We start from the raw sequence: 26,206 nt of genomic DNA on the forward strand, positions 1-26,206 counted from the left end.
TGTTTCCCCAGCCGGTAAATGGTCTTGGGGGTTACATGCCCAATGAGACCTGAGGTGTTACCAAGGGTGGGAGGAGGTGAGAATGGCCCTGTGAAGGAGATAGGGTAAGAATGGGGTGTATGAATGAACCTAACCAAGATACATTAGCAAACTGACTATCTGGCCATTAGGTTGCCTAGGTTACTTTGTGAACGTAATCCATTACAGTTACTAGTTAACTATCCAAAAATTATGACACACCAAATGATGACCACCAATCAGAGACCACTATGATGAGACACCAAATGATGACCACCAATCAGAGACCACTATGATGAGACACCAAATGATGACCACCGATCAGAGACCACTATGATGACACACCAAATGATGACCTCCAATCAGAGAACACTGTCATCATAGTGGTCTCTGATTGGTGGTCATCATTTGGTGTGTCATCACAGGGAGGTCAGACTTTCTCAGGTGGCACATGTAAAGTTTCTCCTTTCTTTCAGTGCTGAATTGAAAGTCATTGAGAAAACCGAAAGGTGACATTATGTATTTTTTCACAAACATCCTTTCTGAATGTAAATGTCATCCAGTTTTTCACAAAGTACATGTAATCTGATTGCAGTTTTTTTTTGCAGGTAACAGTCACAGTTTTTCTGGTACATGTAATCTGTTACTCCCCAACCCTGTGTATAGGGAACATTTTTATTCAGTTAAGAACAAATTCTTATTTACAATGACGGCCTAGGAACAGTGGGTTAACCTGCCTTGTTCAGGGGCAAGAGCGACAGATTTGTACCTTGTCAGCTCGGGGATCCGAACTCGCAACCTTTCGGTTACTAGCCCAACACTCTAACCCCTAGGTTACCCTGGGTGCCCCATTTGAACACACAATAGAATCCTGCTATTAAAATTAAAATGTTCTGAATATCAGAGTTTATTCTTAGACTAACTCCTCTACTACCACCTAGTGGTAGACCTAGGTAAATACAAGTAAATACAGAGGTATTTTTTGCCATGTAGGCAGAACAATGAGGCAGAGACAGCAAGCCGGGAGGTTTTCAAACATTTATTTGTAAAAACCTATGAAACTATGGTATGTTGATAGTACAGACTGGGAAATGATGCACATTCACTATTGATAACAAGACAATAATTTTGTCAACTTTACATCAAGTTAAAATGATTTAATCAAATTTAGTTTGGTTCCATAACAATTTTTGTGAAATATTTTTAAAGTAAGTAAAGTATTTAAACAAAGTACAATAAGTAAAGTAAAGCACATTCATCTTCTGCACATCTATCACTCCGGGTGTTTAATTGTTATATCGTAATTACCTCGCCACTACGGCCTATTGTATTGCCTTCACCTCCCTTATCTCACCTCATTTGCACACACTGTATTTATACTTTTGTTCTACTGTATTATTGACTGTATGTTTTGTTTATTCCATGTGTAACTAACTCTGTGTTGTTGTATGTGTCGAACTGCTGTGTTTTATCTTGACCAGGTCGCAGTTATAAACCTGAACTTGTTCTTAACTAGCCTACCTGGTTAAATAAAGGTGAAATAAAAAAATAAAATAACAAATTAAGTAAAGTAAGAAACAGGAATCGGTTTCACCTCTCACTCCATAGATATTAAAGATAAAAACTAAAGTTAGACTGGTCCTTGGATAATGACAATTTCTCACTTCAAAATAAAATACTTCACCATCTGTAATTGCCTCAGTGTATGTAATCTCAGATTTTGGCGTACTGGTGCCTGGTAATCTCCTCTAGTTGATCTAAAAGCAGTGCGGCTGGGCCCAGGCACTGAACTCTCCCTCCTGAATGGGTTATTTTTCTCCTCTCTCGCTCTCTCAGTTCCTTGTTGCGTGAAATAGGCCCCACCGTTGGTCTCCAGATTTGCAGCGTTTTAGTTTGTCTCTCCAGCCGTTGACAATGGCCAGGTAGTCTTCCTCTGAGAACTCCTGGGAAAAGACCCAAGATACAAGGATAACATGGGTTTAATAACAGTCCAACAAAGAATCAACATTGTGATCGCCAAGGTATAAAATGTACTTTTCTTGATCCACCAGACACTGTTTTCAGGTAGATCTAAAAATCAACCAGCCACTCAGGTTTCTTACCAGTCAAAACATTTTTAAAATTAAAATTACACCAACAAAACACCCCCCCAAAAATGGATGAGCATGTTTTGTAATGTTTTTAAAACAATACATGTATTCCCAGTAAGAAGTAATGTGGTATATTGTCTTTTAACCAAAAGTAGTCTAGTCTTTTAACCAAAATATCACAAGACAAATGTTCACCTGCGGGAGGTTACCGGGCGGGAGGTTACTGTGGTAACGCCACTCGAGTCATGTTTGTGCCTGTGAGATTGAGTCTGACCAATAGAAGCGTTGGCTTCTCTTCCCTAGCAGTTGAAACTCAAACACTGATAAACAACCTAGCTTGTTAACAAACAATGTAAATAGCCAAGAAACACAAGGACAAAGTCTCACTTCAGTAGACTTAAGTTTGAAAAAAATGTGATAAACTTTTATGCCTGTGAACAGCGCTTTTTAAAACATTTTGGTAGGCCAGTTGAGAACAAGTTCTCATGTACAACTGCAACCTGGCCAAGATAAAGCAAAGCAGTGCGACACAAAAAAAACAACACAGAGTTACACATGGGACAAACAAACGTACAGTCAATAACACAAAACAAATCTAAAAACAAATCTTTCACTCAGCTCTTCATGTGCACACAGTCCCCAGCCAAGCAGTGTTGCAGCACCAGGTGGGATAGCCTATAGGATTCCTACTCCTTTGACTTTGTGCGATTCGTTTACCAGCTAAAAAACAACACGGCAGAAATACTTGGAAAACATCTAATGCAGTATTTATTTAGCTATAAATGTGATCGTACTTGACTATTTCTATTCACAAATGCGAGTGAAGTGCTTGTACAGTGGAGCCCTGACCACCCATCAATGTGGCTGGTGAAGAAGACATCTTTACCCACCAATGCTAAAATCTACCCGCATTCGGCAGGTGGCGGGTGTTCATTTTAGGCCCTGGTGATCACCACTATTACAACTGTGTGTGTGTGTGCGTGAGAGACAGAGAGAGACAGAGACAGAGACAGACAGAGACACACAGAGAGAGAGAGAGAGACAGACAGACAGAGAGAGAGAGAGACAGAGAGAGAGAGAGAGACACAGAGAGAGAGAGAGAGAGAGAAACAGAGAGAGAGAGAGACAGAGAGAGAGACAGAGAGAGACAGAGAGAGAGAGACAGAGAGGGAGACAGAGAGAGAGAGAGATACAGACACATACAGAGAGAGACAGAAAGAGAGACAGAGAGAGAGAGAGAGAGAGAGAGAGAGAGACATACAGAGAGAGAGAGAGAGAAACAGAGAGAGAGAGACAGAGCGAGAGACAGAGAGAGAGAGACAGAGAGAGAGACAGAGAGAGAGAGAGATACAGACACATACAGAGAGAGACAGAAAGAAAGACAGAGAGAGAGAGAGACACAGAGAGGGAGAGAGAGAGACAGAGAGAGAGAGAGACAGAGAGAGAGACAGAGAGAGAGAGAGAGAGACACAGAGAGAGAGAGAGAGAGAGAGATACAGACACATACAGAGAGAGACAGAAAGAGAGACAGAGAGAGAGAGAGAGAGAGAGAGAGACATACAGAGAGAGACAGAGACAGAAAGACAGTACATGGTCTACCTTAATGAACTCGTCTTCCATAGCCCCTGCTCTCTCCAGCTCTGTCTGGATCACCTGCATGAACTGAGTTGTCCTGTCCTCAGCACGTACGTTAGAGAAACCTGCCTGCTGGAGGAACTGCAGACAGACAGTCACAGTACACGGTGCTACACAGACTAAATCTAAGATATTATATAACAAGTGTGGTAAAAGTCAGGTCAGGGTGATATTATCAGGGTATTATCCGGTTTATGATTGGGCCTACCTTGCCGTACTGTGGTGGGGTGTAGAGAATGTAACCTCTCTGTTTGACGTACTCCTGGAACGGAGGAGTCCAGGGCTTCTCTCCACAGCAGTAGTCAGTGATCAGAACCTGGCCACCGGGCTTCAACCACGACTGAAGAGGAAGATAAACAGTGTTTTGGATGGTAAAAACAGCCAGAAAAATATAATATAGTCTGGAATTGATGTTAAGGTGTGTGTGTGTGTGTGTGTGTGTGTGTGTGTGTGTACACACACTCACGTGGAAGCGTTTGAACATTGCCAGTTTGTCGTCGATGTGCAGGATGGTATCTCGACTGTAGACCACATCAAACGACGCTTCTGGGAACTCTCTCTTAGTGGCGTCGGCCACCTCGAAATGAACCTGCAGGAAATGGCAGGTAATACCTGTCACTAAAACACTTCCTACTACATTTAATTGTAATTCAATTAACACGACCGTGATCTATCCAGCATTAAAAGACATGTAGAACATATTCAAAACAATGGAAGCATAGAAATAAAAAAGACCGCTTGAACTTCACTCCCTTGTAGACCTAGTAACCATAACCTAGTATGTTTCTCATTGTAGACCTAGTAACCATAACCTAGTATGTTTCTCATTGTAGACCTAGTAACCATAACCTAGTATGTTTCTCATTGTAGACCTAGTAACCATAACCTAGTATGTTTCTCATTGCAGACCTAGTAACCATAACCTAGTATGTTTCTCATAACCTAGTATGTTTCTCATTGTAGACCTAGTAACCATAACCTAGTATGTTTCTCATTGTTGACCTAGTAACCATAACCTAGTATGTTTCTCATTGTAGACCTAGTAACCATAACCTTGTATGTTTCTCATTGTAGACCTAGTAACCATAACCTAGTATGTTTCTCATTGTAGACCTAGTAACCATAACCTAGTATGTTTCTCATTGTAGACCTAGTAACCATAACCTAGTATGTTTCTCATTGTAGACCTAGTAACCATAACCTAGTATGTTTCTCATTGTAGACCTAGTAACCATAACCTAGTATGTTTCTCATTGTAGACCTAGTGACCATAACCTAGTATGTTTCTCATTGTAGACCTAGTAACCATAACCTAGTATGTTTCTCATTGTAGACCTAGTAACCATAACCTAGTATGTTTCTCATTGTAGACCTAGTAACCATAACCTAGTATGTTTCTCATTGTAGACCTAGTAACCATAACCTAGTATGTTTCTCATTGTAGACCTAGTGACCATAACCTAGTATGTTTCTCATTGTAGACCTAGTAACCATAACCTAGTATGTTTCTCATTGTAGACCTAGTAACCATAACCTAGTATGTTTCTCATTGTAGACCTAGTAACCATAACCTAGTATGTTTCTCATTGTAGACCTAGTAACCATAACCTAGTATGTTTCTCATTGTAGACTTAGTAACCATAACCTAGTATGTTTCTCATTGTAGACCTAGTAACCATAACCTAGTATGTTTCTCATTGTAGACCTAGTAACCATAACCTAGTATGTTTCTCATTGTAGACCTAGTAACCATAACCTAGTATGTTTCTCATTGTAGACCTAGTAACCATAACCTAGTATGTTTCTCATTGTAGACCTAGTAACCATAACCTAGTATGTTTCTCATTGTAGACCTAGTGACCATAACCTAGTATGTTTCTCATTGTAGACCTAGTAACCATAACCTAGTATGTTTCTCATTGTAGACCTAGTAACCATAACCTAGTATGTTTCTCATAACCTAGTATGTTTCTCATTGTAGACCTAGTAACCATAACCTAGTATGTTTCTCATTGTAGACCTAGTAACCATAACCTAGTATGTTTCTCATAACCTAGTATGTTTCTCATTGTAGACCTAGTAACCATAATCTAGTATGTTTCTCATTGTAGACCTAGTAACCATAACCTAGTATGTTTCTCATTGTAGACCTAGTAACCATAACCTAGTATGTTTCTCATAACCTAGTATGTTTCTCATTGTAGACCTAGTTACCATAACCTAGTATGTTTCTCATTGTAGACCTAGTAACCATAACCTAGTATGTTTCTCATTGTAGACCTAGTAACCATAACCTAGTATGTTTCTCATTGTAGACCTAGTAACCATAACCTAGTATGTTTCTCATTGTAGACCTAGTAACCATAACCTAGTATGTTTCTCATTGTAGACCTAGTAACCATAACCTAGTATGTTTCTCATTGTAGACCTAGTAACCATAACCTAGTATGTTTCTCATTGTAGACCTAGTAACCATAACCTAGTATGTTTCTCATAACCTAGTATGTTTCTCATTGTAGACCTAGTAACCATAACCTAGTATGTTTCTCATTGTAGACCTAGTAACCATAACCTAGTATGTTTCTCATTGTAGACCTAGTAACCATAACCTAGTATGTTTCTCATTGTAGACCTAGTTACCATAACCTAGTATGTTTCTCATTGTAGACCTAGTAACCATAACCTAGTATGTTTCTCATTGTAGACCTAGTAACCATAACCTAGTATGTTTCTCATTGTAGACCTAGTAACCATAACCTAGTATGTTTCTCATTGTAGACCTAGTAACCATAACCTAGTATGTTTCTCATTGTAGACCTAGTAACTAAAACCTAGTATGTTTCTCATTGTAGACCTAGTAACCATAACCTAGTATGTTTCTCATTGTAGACCTAGTAACCATAACCTAGTATGTTTCTCATAACCTAGTATGTTTCTCATTGTAGACCTAGTAACCATAACCTAGTGTGTTTCTCATTGTAGACCTAGTAACCATAACCTAGTATGTTTCTCATTGTAGACCTAGTAACCATAACCTAGTATGTTTCTCATTGTAGACCTAGTAACCATAACCTAGTATGTTTCTCATTGTAGACCTAGTAACCATAACCTAGTATGTTTCTCATTGTAGACCTAGTAACCATAACCTAGTATGTTTCTCATTGTAGACCTAGTAACCATAACCTAGTATGTTTCTCATTGTAGACCTAGTAACCATAACCTAGTATGTTTCTCATTACAGACCTAGTAACCATAACCTAGTATGTTTCTCATAACCTAGTATGTTTCTCATTGTAGACCTAGTAACCATAACCTAGTATGTTTCTCATTGTAGACCTAGTAACCATAACCTAGTATGTTTCTCATTGTAGACCTAGTAACCATAACCTAGTATGTTTCTCATTGTAGACCTAGTAACCATAACCTAGTATGTTTCTCATTGTAGACCTAGTAACCATAACCTAGTATGTTTCTCATTGTAGACCTAGTAACCATAACCTAGTATGTTTCTCATAACCTAGTATGTTTCTCATTGTAGACCTAGTAACCATAACCTAGTATGTTTCTCATTGTAGACCTAGTAACCATAACCTAGTATGTTTCTCATTGTAGACCTAGTAACCATAACCTAGTATGTTTCTCATTGTAGACCTAGTAACCATAACCTAGTATGTTTCTCATTGTAGACCTAGTAACCATAACCTAGTATGTTTCTCATTGTAGACCTAGTGACCATAACCTAGTATGTTTCTCATTGTTGACCTAGTAACCATAACCTAGTATGTTTCTCATTGTAGACCTAGTAACCATAACCTAGTATGTTTCTCATTGTAGACCTAGTAACCATAACCTAGTATGTTTCTCATTGTAGACCTAGTAACCATAACCTAGTATGTTTCTCATTGTAGACCTAGTAACCATAACCTAGTATGTTTCTCATTGTAGACCTAGTAACCATAACCTAGTATGTTTCTCATTGTAGACCTAGTGACCATAACCTAGTATGTTTCTCATTGTAGACCTAGTAACCATAACCTAGTATGTTTCTCATTGTTGACCTAGTAACCATAACCTAGTATGTTTCTCATTGTAGACCTAGTAACCATAACCTAGTATGTTTCTCATTGTAGACCTAGTAACCATAACCTAGTATGTTTCTCATAACCTAGTATGTTTCTCATTGTAGACCTAGTAACCATAACCTAGTATGTTTCTCATTGTAGACCTAGTAACCATAACCTAGTATGTTTCTCATTGTAGACCTAGTAACCATAACCTAGTATGTTTCTCATTGTAGACCTAGTAACCATAACCTAGTATGTTTCTCATTGTAGACCTAGTAACCATAACCTAGTATGTTTCTCATTGTAGACCTAGTAACCATAACCTAGTATGTTTCTCAATGTAGACCTAGTAACCATAACCTAGTATGTTTCTCATTGTAGACCTAGTAACCATAACCTAGTATGTTTCTCATTGTAGACCTAGTAATCATAACCTAGTAAGTTTCTCATTGTAGACCTAGTAACCATAACCTAGTATGTTTCTCATTGTAGACCTAGTAACCATAACCTAGTATGTTTCTCATTGTAGACCTAGTAACCATAACCTAGTATGTTTCTCATTGTAGACCTAGTGACCATAACCTAGTATGTTTCTCATTGCAGACCTAGTAACCATAACCTAGTATGTTTCACATTGTAGACCTAGTAACCATAACCTAGTATGTTTCTCATTGTAGACCTAGTAACCATAACCTAGTATGTTTCTCATTGTAGACCTAGTAACCATAACCTAGTATGTTTCTCATTGTAGACCTTGTCACGCCCTGACCATAGTTTACTTTGTATTTTCTATGTTTTGATTGGTCAGGGTGTGATCTGAGTGGGCATTCTATGTTACATGTCTAGTTTGTCTAGTTCTATGTTCGGCCTGATATGGTTCTCAATCAGAGGCAGGTGTTCGTCATTGTCTCTGATTGGGAACCATATTTAGGTAGCCTGGGTTTCACTGTGTGTTTGTGGGTGATTGTTCCTGTCTATGTGTTTTCATCAGATAGGCTGTTTAGGTTTTCGTTACGTTTATTGTTTTTGTAGTGTTTGTGTTTAGTGTGTTTTTTTCATTAAACATGAATCGCAATCGACACGCTGCATTTTGGTCCGACTCTCCTTCTCACGAAGAAAACCGTTACAGAATCACCCACCACCAACGGACCAAGCAGCGTGTCAACAGGCAGGAGCAGCGCGAGGAGACGCGCAATAAGGACTTCTGGACATGGGAGGAAATCCTCGACGGGAGAGGACCCTGGGCTAAACCAGGGGAGTGTAGCCGCCCAAAGGTGCAGCAGGAGAAGAAGCAGCAGGAGCAGCTGCAGTGGGAGAGGCTGCACCACCTGGAGAAATGGACATGGGAGGAAGAACTGGACGGTAAAGGACCCTGGGCTCAGCCTGGAGAATATCGCCGCCCCAAGGAGGAACTGGAGGCGGCGAAAGCTGAGAGGCGCAGATATGAGGAGGCAGCACGACGTAGCGGATGGAAGCCTGAGAAGCAGCCCCAAAAATTTCTTGGGGGGGGGCTAACAGGGAGTATGGCTATGCCAGGTAGGAGACCTGGGCAGACTCCCTGTGCTTACCGGGGGGCTAGAGAGACCGGACAGGCACCGTGTTATGCAGTGGTGCGCACGGTGTCTCCAGTGCGGGTGCATAGCCCGGTGCGGTATATTCCAGCTCCGCGTGTCGGCCGGGCTAGATTGAGCGTCGAGCCTAATGCCATGAAGCCGGCTCTACGCAGCTGGTCCCCAGTGCGTCTCCTTGGGCCGGTTTACATGGCACCAGCCTTGCGCTCGGTTTCTCCGGTTCGCCTGCATAGTCCAGTGCGGGCTATTCCACCTCGCCGCACTGGCAGGGCGACCGTGAGCATTCAACCAGGTAAGGTTGGGCAGGCTCGGTGCTCAAGAGCTCCAGTGCGCCTGCACGGTCCGGTTTTTCCAGTACCACCTCCACACCCCAGCCCTCCGGTAGCAGCTCCCCGCACCAGGCTTCCTGTGCGTGTCCTCGGCCCAGTACCACCAGTGCCAGCACCACGCATCAGGCCTACAGTGCGCCTCGCCTGTCCAGTGCTGTCGGAGCCCTCCTCCTCTCCAGCGCTGTCGGAGTCTCCCGCCTGTTTAGCGCTGTTAGAGCCTTCCTTCTCTACAGCGCTGCCGGAGTCTCCCACCTGTTCAGAACTGCCAGTTAGCATAGAGCTGCCAGTTAGCATAGAGCTGCCAGTTAGCATAGAGCTGCCAGTTAGCATAGAGCTGCCAGTTAGCAAGGAGCTGCCAGTCTGCAAGGAGCTGCCAGTCTGCAAGGAGCTGCCAGTCTGCATAGAGCTGCCAGTCTGCAAGGAGCTGCCAGTCTGCAAGGAGCCGCCAGAGCTGCCAGTCTGCAGGATGCCGCCAGAGCTGCCAGTCTGCAAGGAGCCGCCAGAGCTGCCAGTCTGCAGGATGCCGCCAAAGCTGCCAGTCTGCAAGGAGCCGCCAGAGCTGCCAGTCTGCAAGGAGCCGCCAGAGCTGCCAGTTAGCATGGAGCAGCCAGGGCCGCCAGTCAGCATGGAGCAGCCAGGGCCGCCAGTCAGCATGGAGCAGCCAGGGCCGCCAGTCAGCATGGAGCAGCCAGGGCCGCCAGTCAGCATGGAGCAGCCAGTCAGCATGGAGCAGCCAGTCAGCATGGAGCAGCCAGAGCAGCCAGTCAGCATGGAGCAGCCAGAGCTGCCAGTCAGCATGGAGCAGCCAGTCAGCATGGAGCAGCCAGAGCTGCCAGTCAGCATGGAGCAGCCAGTCAGCATGGAGCAGCCAGAGCTACCAGTCATCATGGAGCAGCCAGAGCTGTCAGTCAGCATGGAGCAGCCAGAGCTGTCAGTCAGCATGGAGCAGCCAGAGCAGCCAGTCTGTGTCGACCAGACTCTTCCAGATCTGCCAGTCGTCCAGACTCTTCCAGATCTGCCAGTCGTCCAGACTCTTCCAGATCTGCCAGTCGTCCAGACTCTTCCAGATCTGCCAGTCGTCCAGACTCTTCCAGATCTGCCAGTCGTCCAGACTCTTCCAGATCTGCCAGTCGTCCAGACTCTTCCAGATCTGCCAGTCGTCCAGATTCTCCCAGATCTGCCAGTCGACCAGATTCTCCCAGATCCGCCAGTCGACCAGATTCTCCCAGATCCGCCAGTCGACCAGATTCTCCCAGATCCGCCAGTCGACCAGATTCTCCCAGATCCGCCAGTCGACCAGATTCTCCCAGATCCGCCAGTCGACCAGATTCTTCCAGATCCGCCAGTCGACCAGATTCTTCCAGATCTGCTAGTCGACCAGGATCTGCTGAAACCGCCAGCCAGCCAGGTTCTGGTAGTTTCTACTACCTGCCTGGGCTTCCTCTCAGTGCTGAGCTTCTTCTCAGTGCTGAGCTTCCTCTCAGTGCTGAGCTACCCATCTGTCCCGAGTTACCTCTGTCCCGAGCTGTCCCTCTGTCCCATGTTATCATTGTGGTGGGTAACTTATTTAGGGACGTTTAGGAGGGGGATTAAAACTGTCATGGAGTGGGGTCCACGTCCAGCGCCAGAGCCGCCACCGCGGACAGATGCCCACCCAGACCCTCCCCTATAGGTTCAGGTTTTGCGGCCGGAGTCCGCACCTTGGGGGGGGGGTACTGTCACGCCCTGACCATAGTTTACTTTGTATTTTCTATGTTTTGATTGGTCAGGGTGTGATCTGAGTGGGCATTCTATGTTACATGTCTAGTTTGTCTAGTTCTATGTTCGGCCTGATATGGTTCTCAATCAGAGGCAGGTGTTCGTCATTGTCTCTGATTGGGAACCATATTTAGGTAGCCTGGGTTTCACTGTGTGTTTGTGGGTGATTGTTCCTGTCTATGTGTTTTCATCAGATAGGCTGTTTAGGTTTTCGTTACGTTTATTGTTTTTGTAGTGTTTGTGTTTAGTGTGTTTTTTTCATTAAACATGAATCGCAATCGACACGCTGCATTTTGGTCCGACTCTCCTTCTCACGAAGAAAACCGTTACAGACCTAGTAACCATAACCTAGTATGTTTCTCATTGTAGACCTAGTGACCATAACCTAGTATGTTTCTCATTGTAGACCTAGTAACCATAACCTAGTATGTTTCTCATTGTAGACCTAGTGACCATAACCTAGTATGTTTCTCATTGTAGACCTAGTAACCATAACCTAGTATGTTTCTCATTGTAGACCTAGTAACCATAACCTAGTATGTTTCTCATTGTAGACCTAGTAACCATAACCTAGTATGTTTCTCATTGTAGACCTAGTAACCATAACCTAGTATGTTTCTCATTGTAGACCTAGTGACCATAACCTAGTATGTTTCTCATTGCAGACCTAGTAACCATAACCTAGTATGTTTCTCATTGTAGACCTAGTAACCATAACCTAGTATGTTTCTCATTGTAGACCTAGTGACCATAACCTAGTATGTTTCTCATTGTAGACCTAGTAACCATAACCTAGTATGTTTCTCATTGTAGACCTAGTAACCATAACCTAGTATGTTTCTCATAACCTAGTATGTTTCTCATTGTAGACCTAGTAACCATAACCTAGTATGTTTCTCATTGTAGACCTAGTAACCATAACCTAGTATGTTTCTCATTGTAGACCTAGTAACCATAACCTAGTATGTTTCTCATTGTAGACCTAGTAACCATAACCTAGTATGTTTCTCATTGTAGACCTAGTAACCATAACCTAGTATGTTTCTCATTGTAGACCTAGTAACCATAACCTAGTATGTTTCTCATTGTAGACCTAGTAACCATAACCTAGTATGTTTCTCATTGTAGACCTAGTGACCATAACCTAGTATGTTTCTCATTGTAGACCTAGTAACCATAACCTAGTATGTTTCTCATTGTAGACCTAGTAACCATAACCTAGTATGTTTCTCATAACCTAGTATGTTTCTCATTGTAGACCTAGTAACCATAACCTAGTATGTTTCTCATTGTAGACCTAGTAACCATAACCTAGTATGTTTCTCATTGTAGACCTAGTAACCATAACCTAGTATGTTTCTCATTGTAGACCTAGTAACCATAACCTAGTATGTTTCTCATTGCAGACCTAGTAACCATAACCTAGTATGTTTCTCATTGTAGACCTAGTAACCATAACCTAGTATGTTTCTCATTGTAGACCTAGTAACCATAACCTAGTATGTTTCTCATTGTAGACCTAGTAACCATAACCTAGTATGTTTCTCATTGTAGACCTAGTAACCATAACCTAGTATGTTTCTCATTGTAGACCTAGTAACCATAACCTAGTATGTTTCTCATTGTAGACCTAGTAACCATAACCTAGTATGTTTCTCATTGTAGACCTACTAACCATAACCTACTATGTTTCTCATTGTAGACCTAGTGATCATAACCTAGTATGTTTCTCATTGTAGACCTAGTAACCATAACCTAGTATGTTTCTCATTGTAGACCTAGTAACCATAACCTAGTATGTTTCTCATAACCTAGTATGTTTCTCATTGTAGACCTAGTAACCATAACCTAGTATGTTTCTCATTGTAGACCTAGTAACCATAACCTAGTATGTTTCTCATTGCAGACCTAGTAACCATAACCTAGTATGTTTCTCATTGTAGACCTAGTAACCATAACCTAGTATGTTTCTCATTGTAGACCTAGTAACCATAACCTAGTATGTTTCTCATTGTAGACCTAGTAACCATAACCTAGTATGTTTCTCATTGTAGACCTAGTGACCATAACCTAGTATGTTTCTCATTGCAGACCTAGTAACCATAACCTAGTATGTTTCTCATTGTAGACCTAGTAACCATAACCTAGTATGTTTCTCATTGTAGACCTAGTAACCATAACCTAGTATGTTTCTCATTGTAGACCTAGTAACCATAACCTAGTATGTTTCTCATTGTAGACCTAGTAACCATAACCTAGTATGTTTCTCATTGTAGACCTAGTAACCATAACCTAGTATGTTTCTCATTGTAGACCTAGTAACCATAACCTAGTATGTTTCTCATTGTAGACCTAGTAACCATAACCTAGTATGTTTCTCATTGTAGACCTAGTAACCATAACCTAGTGTGTTTCTCATTGTAGACCTAGTAACCATAACCTAGTATGTTTCTCATTGTAGACCTAGTTACCATAACCTAGTATGTTTCTCATTGTAGACCTAGTAACCATAACCTAGTATGTTTCTCATTGTAGACCTAGTAACCATAACCTAGTATGTTTCTCATTGTAGACCTAGTAACCATAACCTAGTATGTTTCTCATTGTAGACCTAGTAACCATAACCTAGTATGTTTCTCATTGTAGACCTAGTAACCATAACCTAGTATGTTTCTCATTGTAGACCTAGTAACCATAACCTAGTATGTTTCTCATAACCTAGTATGTTTCTCATTGTAGACCTAGTAACCATAACCTAGTATGTTTCTCATTGTAGACCTAGTTACCATAACCTAGTATGTTTCTCATTGTAGACCTAGTAACCATAACCTAGTATGTTTCTCATTGTAGACCTAGTAACCATAACCTAGTATGTTTCTCATTGTAGACCTAGTAACCATAACCTAGTATGTTTCTCATTGTAGACCTAGTAACCATAACCTAGTATGTTTCTCATTGTAGACCTAGTAACCATAACCTAGTATGTTTCTCAATGTAGACCTAGTAACCATAACCTAGTATGTTTCTCATTGTAGACCTAGTAACCATAACCTAGTATGTTTCTCATTGTAGACCTAGTAATCATAACGTAGTATGTTTCTCATTGTAGACCTAGTAACCATAACCTAGTATGTTTCTCATTGTAGACCTAGTAACCATAACCTAGTATGTTTCTCATTGTAGACCTAGTAACCATAACCTAGTATGTTTCTCATTGTAGACCTAGTGACCATAACCTAGTATGTTTCTCATTGCAGACCTAGTAACCATAACCTAGTATGTTTCACATTGTAGACCTAGTAACCATAACCTAGTATGTTTCTCATTGTAGACCTAGTAACCATAACCTAGTATGTTTCTCATTGTAGACCTAGTAACCATAACCTAGTATGTTTCTCATTGTAGACCTAGTAACCATAACCTAGTATGTTTCTCATTGTAGACCTAGTGACCATAACCTAGTATGTTTCTCATTGTAGACCTAGTAACCATAACCTAGTATGTTTCTCATTGTAGACCTAGTGACCATAACCTAGTATGTTTCTCATTGTAGACCTAGTAACCATAACCTAGTATGTTTCTCATTGTAGACCTAGTAACCATAACCTAGTATGTTTCTCATTGTAGACCTAGTAACCATAACCTAGTATGTTTCTCATTGTAGACCTAGTAACCATAACCTAGTATGTTTCTCATTGTAGACCTAGTGACCATAACCTAGTATGTTTCTCATTGCAGACCTAGTAACCATAACCTAGTATGTTTCTCATTGTAGACCTAGTAACCATAACCTAGTATGTTTCTCATTGTAGACCTAGTAACCATAACCTAGTATGTTTCTCATTGTAGACCTAGTAACCATAACCTAGTATGTTTCTCATTGTAGACCTAGTAACCATAACCTAGTATGTTTCTCATTGTAGACCTAGTAACCATAACCTAGTATGTTTCTCATTGTAGACCTAGTAACCATAACCTAGTATGTTTCTCATTGTAGACCTAGTAACCATAACCTAGTATGTTTCTCATTGTAGACCTAGTGACCATAACCTAGTATGTTTCTCATTGTAGACCTAGTAACCATAACCTAGTATGTTTCTCATTGTAGACCTAGTAACCATAACCTAGTATGTTTCTCATAACCTAGTATGTTTCTCATTGTAGACCTAGTAACCATAACCTAGTATGTTTCTCATTGTAGACCTAGTAACCATAACCTAGTATGTTTCTCATTGTAGACCTACTAACCATAACCTAGTATGTTTCTCATTGTAGACCTAGTAACCATAACCTAGTATGTTTCTCATTGCAGACCTAGTAACCATAACCTAGTATGTTTCTCATTGTAGACCTAGTAACCATAACCTAGTATGTTTCTCATTGTAGACCTAGTAACCATAACCTAGTATGTTTCTCATTGTAGACCTAGTAACCATAACCTAGTATGTTTCTCATTGTAGACCTAGTAACCATAACCTAGTATGTTTCTCATTGTAGACCTAGTAACCATAACCTAGTATGTTTCTCATTGTAGACCTAGTAACCATAACCTAGTATGTTTCTCATTGTAGACCTAGTAACCATAACCTAGTATGTTTCTCATTGTAGACCTAGTGACCATAACCTAGTATGTTTCTCATTGTAGACCTAGTAACCATAACCTAGTATGTTTCTCATTGTAGACCTAGTAACCATAACCTAGTATGTTTCTCATAACCTAGTGTGTTTCTCATTGTAGACCTAGTAACCATAACCTAGTATGTTTCTCATTGTAGACCTAGTAACCATAACCTAGTATGTTTCTCATTGTAGACCTAGTAACCATAACCTAGTATGTTTCTCATTGTAGACCTAGTAACCATAACCTAGTATGTTTCTCATTGCAGACCTAGTAACCATAACCTAGTATGTTTCTCATTGTAGACCTAGTAACCATAACCTAGTATGTTTCTCATTGTAGACCTAGTAACCATAACCTAGTATGTTTCTCATTGTAGACCTAGTAACCATAACCTAGTATGTTTCTCATTGTAGACCTAGTGACCATAACCTAGTATGTTTCTCATTGCAGACCTAGTAACCATAACCTAGTATGTTTCTCATTGTAGACCTAGTAACCATAACCTAGTATGTTTCTCATTGTAGACCTAGTAACCATAACCTAGTATGTTTCTCATTGTAGACCTAGTAACCATAACCTAGTATGTTTCTCATTGTAGACCTAGTAACCATAACCTAGTATGTTTCTCATTGTAGACCTAGTAACCATAACCTAGTATGTTTCTCATTGTAGACCTAGTAACCATAACCTAGTATGTTTCTCATTGTAGACCTAGTAACCATAACCTAGTATGTTTCTCATTGTAGACCTAGTAACCATAACCTAGTGCGTTTCTCATTGTAGACCTAGTAACCATAACCTAGTATGTTTCTCATTGTAGACCTAGTTACCATAACCTAGTATGTTTCTCATTGTAGACCTAGTAACCATAACCTAGTATGTTTCTCATTGTAGACCTAGTAACCATAACCTAGTATGTTTCTCATTGTAGACCTAGTAACCATAACCTAGTATGTTTCTCATTGTAGACCTAGTAACCATAACCTAGTATGTTTCTCATTGTAGACCTAGTAACCATAACCTAGTATGTTTCTCATTGTAGACCTAGTAACCATAACCTAGTATGTTTCTCATAACCTAGTATGTTTCTCATTGTAGACCTAGTAACCATAACCTAGTATGTTTCTCATTGTAGACCTAGTTACCATAACCTAGTATGTTTCTCATTGTAGACCTAGTAACCATAACCTAGTATGTTTCTCATTGTAGACCTAGTGACCATAACCTAGTATGTTTCTCATTGTAGACCTAGTAACCATAACCTAGTATGTTTCTCATTGTAGACCTAGTAACCATAACCTAGTATGTTTCTCATTGTAGACCTAGTGACCATAACCTAGTATGTTTCTTATTGTAGACCTAGTAACCATAACCTAGTATGTTTCTCATTGTAGACCTAGTAACCATAACCTAGTATGTTTCTCATAACCTAGTATGTTTCTCATTGTAGACCTAGTAACCATAACCTAGTATGTTTCTCATTGTAGACCTAGTAACCATAACCTAGTATGTTTCTCATTGTAGACCTAGTAACCATAACCTAGTATGTTTCTCATTGTAGACCTAGTAACCATAACCTAGTATGTTTCTCATTGTAGACCTAGTAACCATAACCTAGTATGTTTCTCAATGTAGACCTAGTAACCATAACCTAGTATGTTTCTCATTGTAGACCTAGTAACCATAACCTAGTATGTTTCTCATTGTAGACCTAGTAATCATAACCTAGTATGTTTCTCATTGTAGACCTAGTAACCATAACCTAGTATGTTTCTCATTGTAGACCTAGTAACCATAACCTAGTATGTTTCTCATTGTAGACCTAGTAACCATAACCTAGTATGTTTCTCATTGTAGACCTAGTGACCATAACCTAGTATGTTTCTCATTGCAGACCTAGTAACCATAACCTAGTATGTTTCACATTGTAGACCTAGTAACCATAACCTAGTATGTTTCTCATTGTAGACCTAGTAACCATAACCTAGTATGTTTCTCATTGTAGACCTAGTAACCATAACCTAGTATGTTTCTCATTGTAGACCTAGTAACCATAACCTAGTATGTTTCTCATTGTAGACCTAGTGACCATAACCTAGTATGTTTCTCATTGTAGACCTAGTAACCATAACCTAGTATGTTTCTCATTGTAGACCTAGTGACCATAACCTAGTATGTTTCTCATTGTAGACCTAGTAACCATAACCTAGTATGTTTCTCATTGTAGACCTAGTAACCATAACCTAGTATGTTTCTCATTGTAGACCTAGTAACCATAACCTAGTATGTTTCTCATTGTAGACCTAGTAACCATAACCTAGTATGTTTCTCATTGTAGACCTAGTAACCATAACCTAGTATGTTTCTCATTGTAGACCTAGTAACCATAACCTAGTATGTTTCTCATTGTAGACCTAGTAACCATAACCTAGTATGTTTCTCATTGTAGACCTAGTGACCATAACCTAGTATGTTTCTCATTGTAGACCTAGTAACCATAACCTAGTATGTTTCTCATTGTAGACCTAGTAACCATAACCTAGTATGTTTCTCATAACCTAGTATGTTTCTCATTGTAGACCTAGTAACCATAACCTAGTATGTTTCTCATTGTAGACCTAGTAACCATAACCTAGTATGTTTCTCATTGTAGACCTAGTAACCATAACCTAGTATGTTTCTCATTGTAGACCTAGTAACCATAACCTAGTATGTTTCTCATTGCAGACCTAGTAACCATAACCTAGTATGTTTCTCATTGTAGACCTAGTAACCATAACCTAGTATGTTTCTCATTGTAGACCTAGTAACCATAACCTAGTATGTTTCTCATTGTAGACCTAGTAACCATAACCTAGTATGTTTCTCATTGTAGACCTAGTAACCATAACCTAGTATGTTTCTCATTGTAGACCTAGTAACCATAACCTAGTATGTTTCTCATTGTAGACCTAGTAACCATAACCTAGTATGTTTCTCATTGTAGACCTAGTAACCATAACCTAGTATGTTTCTCATTGTAGACCTAGTGACCATAACCTAGTATGTTTCTCATTGTAGACCTAGTAACCATAACCTAGTATGTTTCTCATTGTAGACCTAGTAACCATAACCTAGTATGTTTCTCATAACCTAGTATGTTTCTCATTGTAGACCTAGTAACCATAACCTAGTATGTTTCTCATTGTAGACCTAGTAACCATAACCTAGTATGTTTCTCATTGTAGACCTAGTAACCATAAACTAGTATGTTTCTCATTGTAGACCTAGTAACCATAACCTAGTATGTTTCTCATTGTAGACCTAGTAACCATAACCTAGTATGTTTCTCATTGTAGACCTAGTAACCATAACCTAGTATGTTTCTCATTGTAGACCTAGTAACCATAACCTAGTATGTTTCTCATTGTAGACCTAGTAACCATAACCTAGTATGTTTCTCATTGTAGACCTAGTAACCATAACCTAGTATGTTTCTCATAACCTAGTATGTTTCTCATTGTAGACCTAGTGACCATAACCTAGTATGTTTCTCATTGTAGACCTAGTAACCATAACCTAGTATGTTTCTCATTGTAGACCTAGTAACCATAACCTAGTATGTTTCTCATTGTAGACCTAGTAACCATAACCTAGTATGTTTCTCATTGTAGACCTAGTAACCATAACCTAGTATGTTTCTCATTGTAGACCTAGTAACCATAACCTAGTATGTTTCTCATTGTAGACCTAGTAACCATAACCTAGTATGTTTCTCATTGTAGACCTAGTAACCATAACCTAGTATGTTTCTCATTGTAGACCTAGTAACCATAACCTAGTATGTTTCTCATTGTAGACCTAGTTACCATAACCTAGTATGTTTCTCATTGTAGACCTAGTAACCATAACCTAGTATGTTTCTCATTGTAGACCTAGTAACCATAACCTAGTATGTTTCTCATTGTAGACCTAGTAACCATAACCTAGTATGTTTCTCATTGTAGACCTAGTAACCATAACCTAGTATGTTTCTCATTGTAGACCTAGTAACCATAACCTAGTATGTTTCTCATTGTTGACCTAGTAACCATAACCTAGTATGTTTCTCATTGTAGACCTAGTAACCATAACCTAGTATGTTTCTCATTGTAGACCTAGTAACCATAACCTAGTATGTTTCTCATTGTAGACCTAGTAACCATAACCTAGTATGTTTCTCATTGTAGACCTAGTAACCATAACCTAGTATGTTTCTCATTGTTGACCTAGTAACCATAACCTAGTATGTTTCTCATTGTAGACCTAGTAACCATAACCTAGTATGTTTCTCATTGTAGACCTAGTAACCATAACCTAGTATGTTTCTCATTGTAGACCTAGTAACCATAACCTAGTATGTTTCTCATTGTAGACCTAGTAACCATAACCTAGTATGTTTCTCATTGTAGACCTAGTAACCATAACCTAGTATGTTTCTCATTGTTGACCTAGTAACCATAACCTAGTATGTTTCTCATTGTAGACCTAGTAACCATAACCTAGTGTGTTTCTCATTGTAGACCTAGTAACCATAACCTAGTATGTTTCTCATTGTAGACCTAGTAACCATAACCTAGTATGTTTCTCATTGTAGACCTAGTAACCATAACCTAGTATGTTTCTCATTGTAGACCTAGTAACCATAACCTAGTATGTTTCTCATTGTAGACCTAGTAACCATAACCTAGTATGTTTCTCATTGTAGGGAAACACATAAATAACAAGGAAGGAACCAACTGTTGTTCCACCATCAAACAGGTCCCAGTCCAGATGACAGCAACGACATGACCTCATTCAACTGATGACCAATCAGACTCACCGATGGAAGCTTCTCCTCCATGGACCTCTCTATGGCGATATCCACCATGTTGGCTGAGAGGTCCAGGCCCAGCACCTCCACGCCGAAGGCCTGCAGAACATCATCGTCATCATTCGAATATACAGTGGGGAGAACAAGTATTTGATACACTGCCGATTTTTCCAGGTTTTCCTACTTACAAAGCATGTAGAGGTCTGTAATATTTTATCGTAGGTACACTTCAACTGTGAGAGACAGAATCTAAAACAAAAATCCAGAAAATCACATTGTATGATTTGTATGATTGAAGTGTACCTATGATTTTTTTAAATATAGACCTCTACATGCATTGTAAGTAGGAAAACCTGCAAAATCGGCAGTGTATCAAATACTTGTTCTCCCCACTGTATGACCTAACCACATCCTGCTGTGTGTGATGTGAATGTTCATATGGTGGACTGGTCCATTTCCAACAATATATATCATAAACTTCCTATATACTAAATGTCACTGGGGGCTGACCTTTGCCATGTAGAAGTTTCCACCACCGATGCCACAGCCCACATCCAGCACCTTCATCCCAGGCTTCAAGTTCAGCAGGTTAACAAACTCCTTTTTTAACACAAAGTGAAACCCCCACCCCAAAAAAAACAGAACGTGTCAAGCCCATTCCAATAATAACTACACACACGTTCTGTATTTGTATATAGAGAAGGCCAAAAGAGCACAGTACCGTGGTAGTCTGTGTAACCTAGTCTAAACAGTAACCATGTTTCAGCAGTCTGTGTAACCCAGTCTAAACAGTAACTACATGACCTCTCCTGTGTGTTGTCCTTCCATGTTTCAGCAGTCTGTGTAACCCAGTCTAAACAGTAACTACATGACCTCTCCTGTGTGTTGTCCTTCCATGTTTCAGCAGTCTGTGTAACCCAGTCTAAACAGTAACTACATGACCTCTCCTGTGTGTTGTCCTTCCATGTTTCAGCAGTCTGTGTAACCCAGTCTAAACAGTAACTACATGACCTCTCCTGTGTGTTGTCCTTCCATGTTTCAGCAGTCTGTGTAACCCAGTCTAAACAGTAACTACATGACCTCTCCTGTGTGTTGTCCTTCCATGTTTCAGCAGTCTGTGTAACCCAGTCTAAACAGTAACTACATGACCTCTCCTGTGTGTTGTCCTTCCATGTTTCAGCAGTCTGTGTAACCCAGTCTAAACAGTAACTACATGACCTCTCCTGTGTGTTGTCCTTCCATGTTTCAGCAGTCTGTGTAACCCAGTCTAAACAGTAACTACATGACCTCTCCTGTGTGTTGTCCTTCCATGTTTCAGCAGTCTGTGTAACCCAGTCTAAACAGTAACTACATGACCTCTCCTGTGTGTTGTCCTTCCATGTTTCAGCAGTCTGTGTAACCTAGTCTAAACAGTAACTACATGACCTCTCCTGTGTGTTGTCCTTCCATGTTTCAGCAGTCTGTGTAACCCAGTCTAAACAGTAACTACATGACCTCTCCTGTGTGTTGTCCTTCCATGTTTCAGCAGTCTGTGTAACCCAGTCTAAACAGTAACTACATGACCTCTCCTGTGTGTTGTCCTTCCATGTTTCAGCAGTCTGTGTAACCCAGTCTAAACAGTAACTACATGACCTCTCCTGTGTGTTGTCCTTCCATGTTTCAGCAGTCTGTGTAACCCAGTCTAAACAGTAACTACATGACCTCTCCTGTGTGTTGTCCTTCCATGTTTCAGCAGTCTGTGTAACCCAGTCTAAACAGTAACTACATGACCTCTCCCGTGTGTTGTCCTTCCATGTTTCAGCAGTCTGTGTAACCCAGTCTAAACAGTAACTACATGACCTCTCCTGTGTGTTGTCCTTCCATGTTTCAGCAGTCTGTGTAACCCAGTCTAAACAGTAACTACATGACCTCTCCTGTGTGTTGTCCTTCCATGTTTCAGCAGTCTGTGTAACCCAGTCTAAACAGTAACTACATGACCTCTCCTGTGTGTTGTCCTTCCATGTTTCAGCAGTCTGTGTAACCCAGTCTAAACAGTAACTACATGACCTCTCCTGTGTGTTGTCCTTCCATGTTTCAGCAGTCTGTGTAACCCAGTCTAAACAGTAACTACATGACCTCTCCTGTGTGTTGTCCTTCCATGTTTCAGCAGTCTGTGTAACCCAGTCTAAACAGTAACTACATGACCTCTCCTGTGTGTTGTCCTTCCATGTTTCAGCAGTCTGTGTAACCCAGTCTAAACAGTAACTACATTACCTCTCCTGTGTGTTGTCCTTCCATGTTTCAGCAGTCTGTGTAACCCAGTCTAAACAGTAACTACATGACCTCTCCTGTGTGTTGTCCTTCCATGTTTCAGCAGTCTGTGTAACCCAGTCTAAACAGTAACTACATGACCTCTCCTGTGTGTTGTCCTTCCATGTTTCAGCAGTCTGTGTAACCCAGTCTAAACAGTAACTACATGACCTCTCCTGTGTGTTGTCCTTCCATGTTTCAGCAGTCTGTGTAACCCAGTCTAAACAGTAACTACATGACCTCTCCTGTGTGTTGTCCTTCCATGTTTCAGCAGTCTGTGTAACCTAGTCTAAACAGTAACTACATGACCTCTCCTGTGTGTTGTCCTTCCATGTTTCAGCAGTCTGTGTAACCCAGTCTAAACAGTAACTACATGACCTCTCCTGTGTGTTGTCCTTCCATGTTTCAGCAGTCTGTGTAACCTAGTCTAAACAGTAACTACACAACCTGTCCATCTGTCCATAGAAAAACAACAACCTTTCTGCTCTGGGTCTTCATGTCACAAACCTGTGTTGGCGGCGTGTGTATGTGTGTGCATGTGTGAGTGTGTTTGTATGTGGGCACGAGCGTGCATGTGTGTGTGTGTGCGTGTGTGCAGGACTCCCAAACCTCAAACCTACCTTGGTAGTGCTGTGTCCCCCAGTGCTGACGTATCCTGCCCCAAACATCTTCTCGTATCGCAGGATGCCTTTGCGTGTGTACTGCTGGTTGTCCAGAAACTGCTGGAAGGTTCTGAAGCCCTCTTGACAGGCGGTGTCCCGACCCACCTTCTCCAACAGCCAACACACCTGGTTCTGGTTGTTCTTCATCTGAAGAGGGGAATGAGACAGGAAGATATAGGGAGATGTAGATGCCACACACACACACACACACACAAACACACACGCACCCACACACACACACACACACACACACACACACACACACACACACACACACACACACACACACACACACGCATACTTCTTCACTCAGTCTGCAAGCCACTGCCAGCATTTATCAGATTGCTGTTGACAACGATAATTTGCAAGGGCATCTGGAATCGATCAGGTAGAGACTCTCATTACCTCCACTCCGTTTCCACACACACACACACACACACACACACACACAATAGTCTGACAGTGGCATTAATGTTTATTTACACACATTATATTAAGACACAACACAATCAGTAGCAATAAAGCACCCTACCTTGATGTATGTCTGCACGGTTTTATTGAGCACGATGTCAAAGCCAAACACCTGCTTCTCCGCCCCCTCTGACTCCTCCCGCAGTGTTGTTGTCATCAAGTGACTGTAGTGGGCCGACGATCTGTAGTGGGTGGGGTTAAATGTCCTCTTACAGTCACCTGGACAGACAGACAGACAGACAGACAGACAGACAGACAGACAGACAGACAGACAGACACAGACAAACACACACACAGACAGACAGACAGACAGACAGACACACACAGACAGACAGACAGACAGACAGACAGACAGACAGACAGACAGATATATATATTTGTTTCTGATTGGCTTGAAGGGCATTCTAGAGCATTCTAGATTCTATTTTCCTATAACACACAGTATATCAGCACGGTAGAATTCAATGGCTATAGATCATTCTGAGCTGGTTTTGAAAGCAAAAGATGAATTGAAAACATTTTCATAATGGCAAGCTAGAACTGATTGTTTACTTAGATAAACTAGCAAGTCTGTTTGTTTGGTTACCACGGCAATTACTGTAAACTAGCTAGCTACTTCAGTGGATGTTGAACACCCATCTAGCGGCAAAGGAACATATATCTAGTGGCAAATGTGTTAAATGATAGCCAAGGTATTAAAAAAGGATAATCAACTCGGGGCTCTATGCGTTCTCTGGAAAATAATACAACTCCGTGGAAGGGTCACGTTATTAATTACTCACCATAGAACGCATAGCCTCTCAGTGATTATCCCTTACTTACACAACAGCTGGAAGTAGAACTATCTGATGTGAATTTAAGTATCCCATGAAGGTGAAAGTGGACTGAATAAGGGGATCTGTTAAGTTAGCTAATAAATGATGAGACAGACGACAGGATGAGAAGAGTGTCTGGGTAGATAAATCCCCATGTTGCTTCCATCTATCAAAACCTCTCAGTTCTACTGAGGGTTAAGGGATTCATTAGACTGGAATGGTGACTCACAATAGATATTCAGGTGATTTTAGAGCTCGTACCTGATTGGTAGTTGCAGGATTCCCTGAAGAACAGGTATCCTCCGGGGCAGAGCCATCCCAGCATCCTCTCTGTTAGTGACGTCAGCTCCTCGTCACTCAGATACATCAGTAGCCAGTTGGAGAAGATGATGTCAAAACTGAGGGGGGGGGGGTACACATCAGAATAACACCATAACTGATGGGGGGGGGAGGTACACATCAGAATAACACCATAACTGATGGGGGGGGGGGGGGTACACATCAGAATAACACCATAACTGATGGGGGGGGGGGAGGTACACATCAGAATAACACCATAACTGATGGGGGGGGGGGAGGTACACATCAGAATAACACCATATCTGATGGGGGGAGGTACACATCAGAATAACATAATAAGCCTGATAGTAGGATGTTATAAAGGCTCACAAAAGCTTAGAACAAGTATTAATGCGTTATACCCATCGGCTTTAGGCAAAATGTGTCCCAAATGGCACCATAGTCTCCATATAGTGCACTACTTTTGACTGGAGCTCTATGGTCCCTGGTCAAAAGTAGTGCACTACATAGGGAATAGGGTGTCATTTGGGACACATGCAGTGTCACCTCATATTAGTGTATTCAGTTCTAACCGAAGGCTAAGGCGAGATAGGTGAGACATCTCGTCAAAACAGTTTTTTTTTAAAAATACCTTAGTCATAGACTTTGAACATGTTTCGCTACGCCTTATCAATCCAAAGTCAATAGCTTTATGCAAACAAAACATCCCAAATCAGATAACTTTTCTTATCTTTCTAAGTTTACCAGTAAAC

The 26,206-nt window shown here is 40.8% G+C and overlaps 1 protein-coding gene across 4 annotated transcripts in view; it reads right to left on the reverse strand.

Annotated features, from left to right (window-relative positions):
• Positions 1 to 1,041: 1,041 nt before the first annotated feature.
• Positions 1,042 to 26,206, reverse strand: part of LOC110489193 (phosphoethanolamine N-methyltransferase 3) — a 31,021-nt gene continuing 5,856 nt past the window's right edge. For all 4 annotated transcript variants that reach the window (XM_036943467.1, XM_036943471.1, XM_036943468.1 and 1 more), the window contains 9 exons: positions 25,416 to 25,552; positions 24,401 to 24,558; positions 23,827 to 24,015; positions 21,428 to 21,517; positions 20,927 to 21,016; positions 4,210 to 4,332; positions 3,952 to 4,083; positions 3,708 to 3,824; positions 1,042 to 1,961 (listed from right to left, as the gene is read on the reverse strand). In XM_036943467.1, coding sequence (XP_036799362.1) covers positions 1,851 to 1,961; positions 3,708 to 3,824; positions 3,952 to 4,083; positions 4,210 to 4,332; positions 20,927 to 21,016; positions 21,428 to 21,517; positions 23,827 to 24,015; positions 24,401 to 24,558; positions 25,416 to 25,552 — 1,147 coding nt within the window. In that variant the 3' untranslated portion in view covers positions 1,042 to 1,850. The remainder of the gene's footprint in view (positions 1,962 to 3,707; positions 3,825 to 3,951; positions 4,084 to 4,209; positions 4,333 to 20,926; positions 21,017 to 21,427; positions 21,518 to 23,826; positions 24,016 to 24,400; positions 24,559 to 25,415; positions 25,553 to 26,206) is intronic.

Source organism: Oncorhynchus mykiss, chromosome 14, assembly GCF_013265735.2.
Source record: "Oncorhynchus mykiss isolate Arlee chromosome 14, USDA_OmykA_1.1, whole genome shotgun sequence".
NCBI classification, from domain to species: Eukaryota; Metazoa; Chordata; class Actinopteri; order Salmoniformes; family Salmonidae; genus Oncorhynchus; species Oncorhynchus mykiss.